General features: G+C 37.3%; 1 protein-coding gene across 6 annotated transcripts in view; it reads left to right on the top strand.

Annotated features, from left to right (window-relative positions):
• Positions 1-16,774, top strand: part of LOC125265749 (sodium/potassium/calcium exchanger 2-like) — a 74,335-nt gene that overhangs the window by 12,827 nt on the left and 44,734 nt on the right. For 4 of the 6 annotated variants that reach the window (XM_048186176.1, XM_048186178.1, XM_048186175.1 and 1 more), the window contains exon 3: positions 15,342-15,380. The exons of the other annotated variants lie outside the window; for them this stretch is intronic. In XM_048186176.1, the coding sequence (XP_048042133.1) occupies positions 15,342-15,380 (39 nt within the window). The remainder of the gene's footprint in view (positions 1-15,341; positions 15,381-16,774) is intronic. 6 annotated transcript variants of the gene reach the window in all.

A 16,774-nucleotide genomic window follows, 5' to 3' on the forward strand; every position in this document is an offset into this window, starting at 1 on the left:
AAGCCATGTAATGAGGAGGGTTGGGGAAACACCCGGTAACCTACCCAAGAAAAGTCTCTTGCGTATGGCAAGAGTTGGTTATAGAATCACCAAGAGTCGGGTAATAGATAGATAGATATAATAAGACATGTTTGCTAATGATCTAAAGAAAAATTAAATACTTGTTTCCAGATTTCTAGAACACGCATAAGTAGTATATATTATAATTAAAAAAACATTGATCTTGTTTTAGTTTTTTAGTTTTTAGCTTTTGATATTTCACAGTCTAGGAATGCGCCATCTTCTAATGCATTTTATAGTGCGAGAAAATCATCCTTTTTGGCAGAATACATCATCTGCTGAGCTCTTCTTTTTTGCTTGTGTGGGCGTTCAGAGGTAAAATGCGATCATATGCAGGGTATTTAAAGAGTCTTCTATTCTGTACTAGTTCAGGTAAAGGACCTTTCTGTGAGATTTGTTACTGACGCTCTGATTATCCCTAAGGATTTAGTCTTACCTTGTGACAAGAGATGGAAATTAGTTTTGGAGGTATGAGCTCTAAAAGCTGCCTGGTAAATCTGGATTTATCTCGAGTACATAAATATTATATAGACTAGGAGAGAAAATACTAAGATAGCTCCTGATCTTCATTCGTCAGCTTCCTTTATAACATTGCATGTCAGTAGCGAGCGGTGGATTTCTGAAAAGTCTCTTCTCTGATTTTTTTTAATTTTTTTTTTTTTTTAGTCTATGTAAAATCATAAAATAATTTTAATGTTTACGCTGCTTCCTGGGTTAAAGGTTAATGCAAAAGCATTTAGCTTACACAACCATCAAACTTCCATTATACTAATATAGTATTTTTCATATGGACATTTTATTTGTTAAAAATAAATAATATCTAAAAGTCTTTTCCTTTATGCATTTAAACATTTTCATATAGCCTCACAATACAAAAATCATTAACTATACAGCACAGAAAAAAATATTGTATGTATCTTTTATGTTGTTTGGTTAGTATTATTTATAATAGTAATAAAATAACAATAATAAGTTTATTTTATATAGCGCCTTTCTGCAAACTCAAGGTCACTTTACAATATTGCAACACAAATATGACAGCTGACAGAAAAACAATACGGAAACATAAAATACATAACATGAATCAGATCATACAGTCAGAGGTCAGAGAAACAAGAAACAAAAAGATATGTTTTAAGGTGGGTTTTGAAATCATGTAATGATGAGAGATCATGAATGTGTTTGGGAATGGAGTTCCAGAGTGTGGGGGCAGAGATGCAAAATGCCCGACCACCAAATGATGCTAACTTATCTAATACTTGCTAAAAATCTCCTTTTCAGACCATTAGTCAGTAAAATCTTTGTAAACACAAGATGTTAAAATCACCATGAAATCAAAATTGACAATTCCCAGACAGCAACATAGTGCGGCCCTGATCCGGCCCACATCTCGTACATGTGGATTACATGCCACATGACCAGATGTGGGCCAGATCTGGGCCGACACTATGTTGCTGTCAGGATTCAACCATCAAATCAATTCCACATGGAGAAAATGAAGTCCTGCCCTAAACTTTCTTGTCCCAGAAGCTATTTCACTTGAAAATATGTCACAACAGGGCAAAATCTGACTATCACAACGATCACAATTTCCATTTCATGTCGACTTTAAGCAGGTCAATGGCAGGTGTAATTATGGTTACAGGCATCTTCACTTTATTCGCCTCTAATCAGCATATAATCAGAATTGACAATATTCATTTTGGTCCCACTTTATATTAGATGGCCTTAACTACTATGTACTTACATCGAAAGATAAGCACAATGTACTTATTGTGTTCATATTGTATTGCAAAACACTTTTGCTGCTATTGAGGTGGGATACTGGAAAAGGTGTAAGGAATGGATCAACAGTGTAATTATAAATGTAATTACAGAAATTATTTAAATATGTAATTACATGCAGGTATTTTTAAAACATAAGTACATTGTAAAAATATGTATGTACACAATAAGTGCATTGTATGATTAATTTAAATGTAAGTACATAGTAGTTGAGGCCACCTAATATAAAGTGAACCCTTTATTTTTTTATACCAAAGACTTGGCTGTGCAAACATCTGATTGAACGTGATCATTTTACATTCACTTAAACTACCGTAAACTGTTCTAGCACCATGAATTGTTTCAGTGACTTGAAGATATATAACTAACCATAGTTATACTATACTAACTGACCTACAGGATCTGATGGATCACTGTACTTTTTTTCGGTAACGTTAAATGTGGGCTTTATAAGCTAATTAGTAAATGTTATTAGTTAAGATAACACGCCTAACGTTAGCCATGACGGGAAAAAGCAGGTGGTCGGTATCTGGGAGTTACTAATTATTTTTATCGGTATAAAATAATAATTTTGTCTGGCTATCACCAGACCAAGCTCAATTTAAAATTGAACATTGGTCTGGAGAGTCTGCCATGTATTTCCTATTGCACAAGAGGCGTGATCAACGGGCTCCACTGACAATTCCATCTGCACATGCCCAGGCTCCAAACTGACATTTTTGCATAACGCCCGTCGTTGTACGTTTTACATTCAGTTCATTACAATGGAAGGAAGCGGTGTCTTTTTTTTACAGTCTATGATGTGAACTCAATGGATGCAGAAGTGTTGCTTCCTCTCTCTGAAACTCTATCCACTGGTTGGACAGTGTCACTTTAGAAAGATGAGTAGTTCAAAGACTATTGGATATGTTTGCTCTTATTTCTTATGCACAGTCTCCCTTCTTTGTTAATTTAAGTATGGATAATTATGTAAATATGCTTGTCCCACTGCCAGAATCATCTAAGTAGTTCATTATTTTAAAACTGTCAATGGTCTGCTGCAATGCAGTTGTACTATTTTTATCTTGACATGGTGTCTTAAAAATGTGCCCATATTGCCATGAGATGCCTTAGAGCAAAAAACTTCAGTCTTGTAGTATGTGCTTGGCTTTATATAGAACTATCACACAAGAGACTTACAATTGATTCCAACAGAGTTTGATGCCGGCGTGCTGCTAATCTGATGGTGTACAGCTTTAAAAAAGCATTATAAATATGAGGTACACAAATATTGGGTTTTGATTGAATTGAACTGTTATTACTTTTCAGCACTGAAATATAATGATACATAAAATATAAGAATTACATATATATATATATATATATATATATATATATATATACACTGTGTGCAGAATTATTATGTTATTAGGCAAGTTGATTGATCTGATCATATTTTTTCTCCCAAGCACATTTGATCAAATTCCAAACCACATCAATCTTAATAACTGCTATTAATTTTGTATTTTATCATTTATAAGTGATATATAATTGTTCATGAAGGCTGGGAATGAAAAACGCCTTATATTCAGATGTGCATAATTAGTATGCAGGTTTTCTTTTACAGGAAAAATTAGCCAAAAAAGAGATTTAACTCAGAGTCAAAAATTATCAAATGCTCATGAGAAGGATGCAATACTAATGCAATACTAGAAATTGCAGTCTTCATGTATTTTTCAACACTTTAGCTTGTGATTCTTATCAAGTGGGGTCATTATTTTAGGATTCTTTACCGAACCTAAGTCTCTGAGATCCTGACACCTTGTACTTCTGGAGACTCCAGGTAGGTTGCCGTTCTGGAAAATGGTGGCGCTGGAGACTAAAGGGTTCCTGATGGTTTCACACTTGATTCTTCACCTTAATTCTTTACCTAAGTCTTTTCTTTTCCACCTGTTTTTGTCTGACCCTGCTGACCCATTGAGCATTTTACTGTCCAATGGTCATGCCTTAACCGCAATTTCTAGTATTGCATTAGTATTGCATCCTTCTCATGAGCATTTAATAATTTCTGACTCTGAGTTAAATCTCTTTTTTGGCTCATTTTGCCTGTAAAAGAAAACCTGCCTAATAATTATGCACACCTGAATATAAGGCGTTTTTCATTTCCAGCCTTCATGAACAATTATATATCACTTATAAATGATTAAAGTAATAGTAGTTATTAAGATTGATGTGGTTTGGAATTGGTAAAATGTGCTTGGAAAAAAAAATATGATCAGATAATCAATATGCCTAATAATTCTGCACACGGTGTATGTAATATAATATATTGTCAACATTATATAGGCTAGTCAGCATAATTTTGCTGCTTACTGTTTGAGATCCTTAAAATGCTTTCTAGATAGGCAGCTCAGTGGATTTTGAAAGAGAGCTTGTGTGTCTCACACTTTTATAAATGTCTATTCTATTAACTGGAATTCATTTTTGCATATTTTGAAGTAGTTTTTGCTGTTTGATGTTGCAGAGGTTGTGAATAAGTGGTTTTTATCTTAATTTCCCCTTCCTGATGCTCAAACAACAGATAACTCATCTTTATCCAATAATTCTCACATACACCCACATAGATTTGTATGCTTCCCACACACAAACACACACATTTTAGCTTTTCTTCACACAAAATGTTGGAGGACTTAGAAGACTTTAAGATTATATTGGCTGGGTAACAATTCATTTTCATTATATCAAAAAGAGCAGCCTGGCTACAGTACATACATGCATTTGGCAGACATTTTTATCTTAAGTTACTTACATTGCATTCGAGATACAGGTATACATTTTATTATTATGTTTCTATATTGCCCATTAAGTGATCAAATCCATGACCTTGATGTTGTTTTTGTCATTCTCTTCAAGCATCAAGAACATTACCATATTCGTAGCCCATCTCACTAATGCAGGGTGAAAACTGTCACACCATGAAATGCTGCAAGGGAAGGTGTGATGTGTTTGCTCGGGATTTTGTGATCATTTTTAATCTCTCTAATCTCCTTATTAACTAGCTTTGATCTGTCTCTTCTCACTGTAGCGAGAGGACCTGTGACACCTGGGTCAATGTGGGTGGGCAAACAGATTATGATTAGCCTTCACTTGATGAAAAATTGTAAGGCCTATTTTAGTACCACATTATTGAGGTCAGCAGAATTCTGGCTTCTTTTCCAGGAGCTGATGCGATCTTTTTTGTTGCAATAACACCAAGTTAAATGGCTCCTTGGATGTCACAATTTTAAGTAATGTTAAAAGTCTGCATGAAATTCTGAAGAAAACAACAACAACAACTTTATTTTCATAATGCATTTTACTGCATACTTATTGTGAATGATTCATTCACACATTTTATATATTAAATAGATTTAATGTTGATACTCTCGTAAAACTATATGCCATTGTATAGTGCACCACACTGTAAAGAAAACAATTTACGTTATGCAATATCTTGAAAAATGCTTCCCTCTGTAAAAATCACTGTGGCAAGTTTTAATAGTTTTTTTTTTTTTTTTAAATGCACACTGTTACACTTCTACTATTTAATATTATTAAATGAAGAATTAGAACGGTCTAAGCACAAAGGCTTGGGGAACACCACATCATATGAGGATTTACTGGACACACAACTAGTGAAATACAGACAACAGGATCTCAGGTTGTTTCAGTTTAGGATAGGAGCAGGATTAGGTTGAAACTTTTGGTCATTTTTGCTTCAATAACAGGTTACTTTCTATATACATCAGGGACTAAGGAGTCTTGATTGTATCACCCCTTGAATGCTAAAAATAACACGTCCTGTCAATATGAGACCATTGAAAGCTTGACCCTGTAACCACACAAAGACCCTCAGTTCATTGCTGCTTGTGTGTGTGTGTGTGTGCTCACTGTTGTCTCTGCACTTAACGCCTCCAGATCATTGTTCTGATATCAGCGCTCATCAGCATTAGAAGAGTGTCTGAATAGTAAATGTAAATGTGAAATAGAGATGCATTTCAATCTCTCTCTTATAAAAATAGATTATTACAGTCACGCGTCCATGAGAAAAAACATCTGAGATTCTGCAAGGCGTTTACTTTCAGCAATTTCCAAGGATAGGGTACAAAATACTTTTTTTTTTGAACAAATGGTCAGAAGAAGAAATTGCTTAGCTTACAGAAAATGTTACGTATGTCAAATATATATATATATAATTTTATTTTATTAATGCATATTAAGCAAAATTTCAAAACTTTCTCTTCCTTCTCTTTCCCAGTCTAATCAGTAACTGATGAATAATATCAAGTTTTGCTTTTGTTTGATAAGCCGTTTCACTTGAAAGTCGTTACAATATGGATGTCAGCTGCAATTTCTGCTGCATATCGACGTTAAAAAATCATCTGATTGCAGGGACAAAATGTGGGACACTGCTAAATACATATTTAGCGATGATAATTATTTAATCACAATTTGCTTTTCAGTATAATAAATAATGCCAGTTCAACAGATTATGATAAGACTGACAGTTCTGTATGAATTTATTTGTTAGATACAGTCAAAGAAACTCAAAGCCCTTAAGACATCTTAATAGTTTACAACAAATCTAACAGTTTTCATTTGTGCCTTAAATGCTTTTAAGTAATGAGACTTTAAAATGCATCCTATTTGTGGAAAGTGCCTTTTACGCAACAGAATTTTCCACTGTCATGCAAAAATGTACAAACAACAAAATGAGTAAACACAATCTAGATCAATTAAACATGTACATCATAACCCACCAATCCCACAATAAAATGGGTGAGGTGTTCCTCTCCTGCTGTCAGCCGCTGTGTGCGCATATAATTATCTGTGTGTGTGTATATGTATGTAAGCAGATCCCATTAGTGTGTATTTGAGCCTGAGTGGCAAGGTCACTCATGATGAGGACTGAAGGTGAGGAGCTGCGAGAGAGATGGAGACAGAAACCTGAGGCTCAATCGATCTAAGCTATTTTAAAAGATTAGAGAATTAGCTAATGTTGAGGGCAGAACAGTTGGGACTTTCCTTACCGAAGCATCATCAGCTGGGTGTGTGATGCTTTTGTTTGTGCGGATTCTTTCTGTTGTGGGAAGCAATAGAAGCTAGAGATTACTTGCAGTTGTCCTGCTGCCATTTTCACAATTTTGAAATTAATTTTCTGTCAAGGGCTTGACGGTAGACTAATTTCTAAGTCTCGTAGTGGAAAATTTCACCCAAAAGAAAGTAAATAGAAAGCAACCCTAAGACATTCATGTTTATTTTTCATTTCACCCAGTACATAATATGCATTTTATGACCAGATGTATTAAATTAGTGACCGCAGGACATTTGGATAGAACTTTTTAAAAGGAAGTTATCATCTTCCTTTTTTGTTGAATCATTAGAATTTGTTACATTTCTTTGAATTCCAATTATGTAAATTCCACCTGTTATTCAAATTCAAATTGAATTCAAATTCCAACTCATGAATTAAAAGGGAGCCAACTCTTAAATTCTGAAATTCGCCCAATTCTTGCCTGTTAGAGTCTTTTAGACTACAGTGTTATAGAGTATTATTATTATTTTCTGAATGAATATTAATGTGTGTATGTATGTGTGTGCACATACAGAGGTCACACTGTTCAAGTCTGTGGTACTTTGTAGATTAAAGCAGGTCTGATTGCAATCAGTCACTATGATGAGGCTTGTGAAAGGCTAATTATCATAATGACTGAATTTGCTGTCATGACTGAATGACTGTCAATGTTCATTCAGCAGCCTGTGCTTATAATTACAACCTTCACCAATTCTGTTTTGTTGGCCCTCATGTCATCTCCAAGGTGACCTCTACACAAACAAACACACACACACACACACACTCAAACATGAAAACTATAGTACTGTCGCTTGACCTCCTTAGTCAACATAAAAATTGACCCCATTTAATTACGAGTCTTAGTTAAGATGTATTGTACAATTGATGTCAGTGTTTTTGGCTTTTTTGCAAGATATGCTTATTTAGCTGATATCAAGCGACAGTTGTAAGGACAGAAATGAATTTCACAGTCTGCAGCAAGATTTATATTAAAGGGGACCTATAGAGTACCTCAGGGATGATGTGTTTTTGTAGGCCAATCCGGAAGTTAGCGGCGCATGGGTTCCCTCAATCGAAAGCCTATGCACTTTTCCCATAGACTTTTGGAAGATCGCAAAAAATAAGCTCTATGTTTAACAAAGGGTTATGACACTTACACATTTTGTCTATCAAGATAATCTTTACAAGTTAACACAACATTTATACATTTTGAAGCCTAAATAAAGTTGTCAGATATAAAAAGCTAACAGTAGACTATAAACGGACTACAGCACACCATGGTCGCGGATCAACGTCACCACCACCAAGCTTCCTCAAACTTTATTTAAAAAACAACTTTATTTAAAAACATGCTCGATGATTATGATCTGTGCTGTGTATGAATACTTATCCACTTTTTCATGAGAAATGCTGTCCAAATTTCCTGTTTGTCATGTTGACATCTAAAGTCCCCGCCAAAGGAAGTAGTCCCTTTTAGCAACTTGTTAGCAACCACCGTTTTTAAGACACAATAAAGGTTTAAAAAATCACAAGCGGGTTATAACTGGTGTGTTTTATGTCATAGGTCAAAACTTGAAAATATTTAGAGGCTTTGTTAACCGCAGACCTTATTTCAGGCGATTTAGCAAAAACCCATTCAAAAAACCCATAGACTTTATGGTGATGGAACCGGAAGTCCTAAAATGCTAACTCGCTTCCGGGTTTTGCCTACCAAAACACGTCATCCCTGAGGTACTCTATTATACCCTTTTACAAAGTCTTGATTTTGTTTTTAGGGTCTACAAGAATAGGTTGTTATGCTTTAATTTTCAAAAATCACTTTATTTTTCTCATATTTGGCATTGTTGCAGCACCTCTTCCCAGTCTGTCAGTAACATTGTTTAGTTCCGTCTCTATAAACCCCCTCCTACCAAAAAGCGCAATGTGTTCTGATTGGTTGGCTGGACCACTGTGTTGTGATTCGTCAGCCGCTTTGAGCGTGTTTGGGAAATGTCACGCCCCTTACATGGTCGTGTCCAAAATCACATACTCTCTTGAGTAGGTACCTATTTTGAATAAGTAATTACTTCACGACCTATAAATAAGTAGTGTTAATATATATAGTGTGAATATGTATAGTATGAATGTAATCTGGACGTACTATATAATTTTGTCATTATCACATGACCTACCAGCATCAGTTGCGTCGCTTCAGTGCCATTCACAACTCCTCTACCGTGGCCTCATGGGATGGTAAAGTTTCCATCGTATGTACACTTCAGAATCTTGCCAGAAGTAGCAGGTCATCTGGGTACGTTTTGCGTTCTCTTTTATGAGTACTGTAAATTCGGACATATCTTCTGTCACATACTGTTTTTCGCCTACTGTATAGTAGGGAGGTATGCAATTTTGGATGCAGCCCATGAGTTTCAACACAAAACTAATGCATCTCATTTAAATGAGGAATATTGTGACACGTACGTTCCTGAAAGAAAACTCAAGGGCACAATCGAGGCAGTTCAGAAACAGTGCTTACTGATATAGGGTATAACTGTCTTTGGAGTGACTTTGTGGTCTGTAACTTTGCAGATCTTTTTCATGCTCAAACAGCAACATCACACACTAAAGAAAGTTGAACATGTAAAACTGCATAGTAGGACCCCTTTAAAATAGTTTCACTTATTTAAATACATTAGTTGTGAGCACATTTAAGTAATAGACTTAATCTTAGATCTGTAATGCCTCCAATTAGTCAGCTCACATCTTCTTATCAGTCTCACATTTGATTCACAACTTCAAATCTTGCTCTGAGCTGCTTAGAGAAAGCAAAGCTAAGTTGCCTGTTTAGTAGAAATCCCTGAGCATAGCTCCACTATTTAACTAATTAACGGGTCTCGTTTACAGATATTCCATTTACCAGCCTAAAACTATCAAGGTATATTAGCTACAGTAGCACTGATTTGATGTTTTGTTGAAAGAGGCATAGACATTTTCTTAGTGCCTTATTTTAAGATGTGACACTTAATTGAGGAGGCTTTTCCTTTTTTCTTTTAAGTGTTAGAGATTGATGATTTGGCTCCTTTGTGATTTGCGCTTTGGGGTCTGTGCCGTCCTGAAAATCCCCTGTAGGTGATGAGAGTGGCTGCTTTTGTAATTAGTTCTGCTTGCAGAAAATTAGGTCACTAATTAACAAGAGGGGAAAGGCTTGCTTATTTATTTATTTATTTATTTACTTACGCATTTCAATTAAACATTCTATTTGTTTTTTATTATGCATTTTATTTATTTATGGAGTTATATTTGAAATAAGAAAAAAGCAACTTTAACTTTAGTGTTCTCAGCACTGTGGATGCAAAAAGATTTCAATTACAATTGAATAAAAGCATGGAAATTTATGCTGATTTTTAACAGACTCGCACTGCAAGTTGGTTCCAGGTTGGTGATGAGTAAACTAGGTGTGCAGAGACGTGAGGTACAAATTGATTTCTTCCAGGGCACTCTCTTGGAGCTAATTTAGCCCTAAGAGCTAATTTTAGAGTCTTTTCCATCATGATTGAGGCTGTAATGGTTCTGCATTACCTGCTGAACTGATCCCACTGATGTTCTAGTAGCAAAGTCCACTGCACACGACCTTTCAGCTCTTTCAGTACCCTTTTGCTGTGTTGCAGCCTGTTGGATTGGGAACACTGGAACAGAACTCACTGAGCTTTACATCAGTTTACTGCATATTCTGACCAGAACTACCCATTTCAAGAGACCATCTGACTATAAACCAGTTCTTAATAGTACTGGATTAGAATAGATTGGTTCCAGACTGGGCTGGGAGTGACTGGTTTTAGGAAAGTGTTGTTTTAAGTGTCATAGCCTGTTGTGTGGGAAATATAGTGCATATATTTAGCAAAATGCTCCTGTCTAGAAATTTATTTTCTGACTATCGAGTTTGTGGTCATTGAATGGCCTTTCTGAGGCTAATGTAACACTAGCTATGTTTCCATCCCCTTATTTTATGTGCATTTTGGGATATTGTTTAAAAAAATGCTGGATGGAAACACCAAGAAATGCATCAATTCTAAAAATGCACATAAAAAAACGTATGCGCTCAAATGAGTAGGATAATTTTTTTTGCGCATAAACTACAACCCGAATTCTGGAAATGTTGGGACGTTTTTTAAATGTGAATAAAATGAAAACTAAAAGATTTTCAAATGACATGAGCCAATATTTTATTCACAATAGAACACAGATAACATAACCAATGTTTAAACAGAGAAATTTTACACTTTTATCCACTAAATGAGCTCATTTCAAATTTGATGCCTGCTACAGGTCTCAAAAAAGTTGGCACGGGGGCAACAAATGGCTGAAAATGCAAGACATTTTGAAAATATTCAGCTGGGAGAACATCTAGCAACTAATTTAGTTAATTGATATCAGGTCTGTAACATGATTAGCTATAAAAGGGATGTCTTAGAGATGCAGAGTCTCTCAGAAGTAAAGATGGGCAGAGCTGTGAAAGAGTGCGCAAAAAGATTGTGGAATACTTTAAAAACAATGTTCCTCAATATCAAATTGCAAAGGCTTTGCAAAAAAATCTCATCATCTACAGTGCATAACATCATCAAAAGATTCAGAGAAACTGGAGAAATATCTGTGCGTAAGGGTCAAGGCCGAAGACCTTTATTGGATGCCCGTGGTCTTCGGGTCCTCAGACGACACTGCATCACTCATCTGCATGATGTGTTAATGACAGACCCTAAACAGGCCCAGGAATACTTCCAGAAACCACTTGTTGGTAAACACAATCCGCCGTGCCATCTGCAGATGCCAACTAAAGCTCTATCATGCAAAAAGGAAGCCATATGTGAACATAGTCCAGAAGTGCCGGCGTGTCTTGTGGGCCAAGGCTCATTTAAAATGGACTGTTTCAAAGTGGAAAAGTTCTATGGTCAGACGAGTCCAAATTTGACATTCTTGTTAGAAATCACGGACATTGCGTCCTCCGGGCTAAAGAGGAGGGAGACCTTCCAGTGTGTTATCAGCATTCATTTCAAAAGCCATCATGGTATGGGGGTGCATAAGCGCATACGGTTTGGGCAGCATGCATGTTTTGGAAGGCACTATGAATGCTGAAAGGTGTATAAAGGTTTTAGAGCAATATAAGCTCCCCTCCAGATGACGTCTATTTCAGGGAAGGCCTTGTGTATTTCAGCAGGACAATGCAAAACCACATACTGCAGCTATTACAACAGCATGGCTTCGTCGTAGAAGCGTCCAGGTGCTGAATTGGCCTGCCTGCAGTCCAGATCTTAAATACGTCAAAGATGACCACGAACTCTTCAGCAGCTGGAAACCTATATCAGGCAAGAATAGGACCAAATTTCAGCACGAAAACTCAAGAAACTGATCATCTCGATGCCCAGATGTCTTCACACTGTTTTGAAAAGAAGAAGAGATGTTACACCATGGTAAACATGCCCCCATCCCAACTATTTTGAGACCGTAGCAGGCATCAAATTTGAAATGAGCTCATTTTGTGCTTAAAATTTCTCAGTTTAAACATTTGTTTTGTTATCTATGTTCTATTGTGAATAAAATATTGACTCATGTGATTTGAAAATCTTTTAGCTTTCATTTTATTCAAATTTAAAAAAACGTCCCAACTTTTCCGGAATTCGGGTTGTACGATGAAAACACTTTTACCGAATGAATTCCTTGATGTGCATCGAAAAAGACATGTGACTTTGCAATGTGACAGCATAACTGGACCAATTAGCGGACAAGTCTTGTTGCACAGCATCTAAAAATGCTGTTTTGGTCATTCTGTAATGCCTGAGCAAAGACGGTTCAGTATAATTCCTTCACTGAAGCACCTCACACGATTGCATTCACAAACACCAGGCATCTAAATGCAAGATAATATGACAGCGTTTATTGCGTTTCGTCTGTGTGCTCTGAGGCGCAAATAATGTATTATATATAAAAATTATTTTATACAGTGGCTTCTACTGCAGAAACTTCCATTTTTCTTAGTTATATTTAGCGCCAATGTATCAGGAAGTGACGTTATTGTTCTCTTTCACTTGCTAGATGGAAACATGATATGATTATGTGATATTCAAAATGTGTGCATAAGTTAAATACGCAACTTTGCATGGAAACATTCAATTGCTTCCATGGCCACAGGTGTATAAAATCAAGCACCTAGGCATGCAGACTGCTTCTACAAACATTTGTGATAGAATGGGTCGCTCTCAGGAGCTCAGTGAATTCAAGCGTGGTACCGTGATAGGTTGCCACCTGTGCAATAAGTCCATTTGTGAAATTTCCTCAATACTAAATATTCCATGGTCAACTGTTAGTGGTATCATAACAGTGGAAGCAATTGGGAACAACAGCAACTCAGCCACAAAGTGGTAGGTCACTTAAAATCACAGAGCGGGGTCAGCGCATGCTGAGGGGCACAGTGCACTGAAGCTGTCAACTTTCTGCAGAGTCAATAGCTACAGATCTCCAAACTTCATGGGGCCTTCAGATTAGCTCCAGAACAGTGTGTAGAGAGCTTCATGGAATGGGTTTCCATGGCTGAGCAGCTGCATCCAAGCCTTACATCACCAAGTGCAATACAAAGTGTTGGATCTAAAAGCGCCATGTTCTCTGGAGTGACGAATCACGCTTCTCTGTCTGGCAATCCGACGAATGAGTCTGGGTTTGGCGGTTGCCAGGAGAACAGTACTTGCCTGACTGCATTGTGCCTAGTGTAATGTTTGGTGGAGGGGGATTATGGTGTGGGGTTGTTTTTCAGGGGTTGGGCTTGGCCCCTTAGTTCCAGTGAAAGGAACTCTTAATGCTTCAGCATACCAAGACATTTTGGACAATTTCATGCTCCCAAATTTGTGGGAACAGTTTGGGGATGGCCCCTTCCTGTTCCAACATGACTGCGAACCAGTGCACAAAGCAAGGTCCATAAAGACATGGGTGACCGGTATATGGTAACCTGATAGAACACCTTTGGGATGAATTAGAGAGGAGACTGTGAGCCAGGCCATCTTGCCAACATCACTGCCTGACCTCACAAATGCGCTTCTACAAGAATGATCAAAAATTCCCATGAACACACTCCTAAACCTTGTGGAAAGCCTTCCCAGAAGAGTTGAGGCTGTTATAGCTGCAAAGGGTGGGCCAACTCCATATTAAACCCTACGGATTAAGAATGGGATGTCAATAAAGTTCATGTGCACATAAAGGCAGGCATCCCAAAACTTTTGGCAGTATAGTGTAGCTACTAAGTGACATTGAAGCTGTTTTATTGACGTCTTTCCTCAGTCAGCACATAATCAGTAAGGTCACATTTCATAACACACAGTGAGGTCACAGCACACATTTGGTGAAGTCAGAGGCCAGGTCAGAGGACAGAGGACAGAATACTCTCTCTGTAAGGTTAGAGGTAACAGCACACACTTTTTGAGGTCAAAGGTCAAAACATTTAGTTGAGTCTAAGGTTACAACATTGGAAATGTCAAAATACACAGTTAGGTCAGAACACAATCAGTAAGGTCATGTTTAATAAGACACAGTGAGGTCACAGCACACACAGTGAGGTAAGAGGTCAAAAGTCAGAGCACACTCTCTGTGAAGTCAGAGGTAATAACACACCCTTGATGTCATTGGTCAAAATCACTATTAGGTCAGGGGTGAAATTGCACACTTGGCGAGGTCAGAGGTCAAAACACACTCAGCAGGGTCAGAAGTCACAAAATATACTCTGTGTGGTTAGAGGTTAAAACACTCTCTCTCTTTGAGGTCAGAGGTCAAACACACTCTCTGTGAGGTTAGAGGTCAGCACACTCATTGAATTCAGAACCTTGGTGACTTAAGTTCCTATGTTAGTCCCTGTGTGAAAAAACTTTGTGGAGATCGAGAATTTGCGGTAGTAGGCCCTAAACTCTGGAACAGACTTCCGGTATTGGTCCGAATGGCACCATCACTCTCCTCTTTTAAATCTAAACTTAAAAAAACATCTTCTTAGGGTTGGTATTTAAATGTTTGAATCTTATGATTTGTACAGCACTTTGGTCAACCTTGCTTTGTTTTTAAATGTGCTTTATAAATAAAATGAAATGAAATGTAATGAAGCACACCCACTCTTTGAGGTCAGAGGTCAAACACTCTTGGTGAGGTCAGAGGTCAAACACTCTTGGTGAGGTCAGAAGTCAAAACACACTGTTGGTGAGGTCAGAGCACACACAATCGGTGAGGTCAGACGCACTCTGTCAGCTCTGTCCCAGCTCTGTTGATATGTTGTTAGTGTGTGTCTCTATGGAGTCTGATGTCAGTGTGCTGTCTGCTGGTCCTGTCTCACATCACTGTGCTGTTGTCTCTTCTCTCTTCTCTTCTTTCTCTTTTTGTTCGTCTCTTGACTGTGAAGTTGAGCCCTAGTGGAGTGGAGGATGACAGCAAACTGTCGGTAAGTGTTGTCCCTGTCAATGTGTCTGTGCATTTGTGTTTGTGCTAGGGCTGCACGATGTATTGTTTTAGCATTGATATTGCGATGTGCACATCCACGATAGTCACATCGGAGGAAGTGTGATGTCTAGTATATTGTGTATAGCTCTTCATTAAAGGATTAGTTCACTTTCAAATGAAAATTAGCCCAAGCTTTACTCACCCTCAAGCCATCCTTGGTGTATACTGTATGACTTTCTTTTTTCTGATGAACACAATCTGAGATATTTTAATAAATATCCTGAGTTCCTGACACATCTGAGCTTTATAATGAATGGATGGATGTGGATTGAAGCACTTTCTTCAGCTCGTACTTGTGACCCCTGTTCACTGCCATTATAACGCTCGGATGCATCAGGATATTTATTAAAACATCTCCGATTGTGTTCATCAGAAAGAAGAAAGTCATATACACCTAGACTGGCTTGAGGGTGAGTAAAGCTTGGGCTAATTTTCATTTGAAAGTGAACTAATCCTTTAATGTTTTTCAATGATTGTGTTTTTATATTGTGTAAAGCACTTTGTGTAGTGTAGCGTTAAAAGTACTATATAAATAAAATTTTACTTACTTACTTACTAGTATTGGGATCGTTAATCCGTACAGACACTTTAACCATCATAGACCGAAAGTTCATAATTTGCATGTGTTTTAGGTCCTGTCAGTTGTACGCGCTTTTCTGTGCATGCACATGAACACCGAATTCTGTTCACTTCTGCGTCTATTTGTGCTTGAACGGAAACATACATGCAAAATTATGCCAAAATGTCCGTCTCTGTGTGTATCCTTGTAAACACAGTTGCTTATGTCTTAGGTAACGCAAACAAAGAAAACGGATGTGTATCATTATAAAGGATCTGTACATCCGGTCTTAAAGTGACAGCAACAAACAACAAAATACAAAGACAAAATCACTTTTGCAGCTTTAACACAGATTAATTATATTCAGTTTACTTTACATTTGATTATTCATTTTCCATTTGAATACTTCCCTGAAAAATACAACACACTTTTATTTCATTTAAATCACCCCAATAATTCTAGAAGTATTAATTGTTTCCAAACTCAAGTATTCAAGTAATCTGGTGAATTTATTTCATATCGCAGTATATCACAGAAAAATAAAATATCGCAATGTCAGTTTTTTCCAATATCGTGCAGCCCTAGTTAGTGCTGTGATGCAGGGGCACTATAACTGGGGGAAGATTAGGGCGATTCTAAGTGTCAGACAGGGGCGCTATCGCCTACACCTCACCCCCCACCCCCCAGCTGACGGTGAAATTCGATGGAGAACTTAGCCAGGAGGCCAGAAACCCCAGCGGCGCCCCTTCTGTGATGGAACGCATGAAGCTTGCTTA

The sequence above is a fragment of the Megalobrama amblycephala genome, linkage group LG3 (assembly GCF_018812025.1).
Source record: "Megalobrama amblycephala isolate DHTTF-2021 linkage group LG3, ASM1881202v1, whole genome shotgun sequence".
NCBI classification, from domain to species: domain Eukaryota; kingdom Metazoa; phylum Chordata; class Actinopteri; order Cypriniformes; family Xenocyprididae; genus Megalobrama; species Megalobrama amblycephala.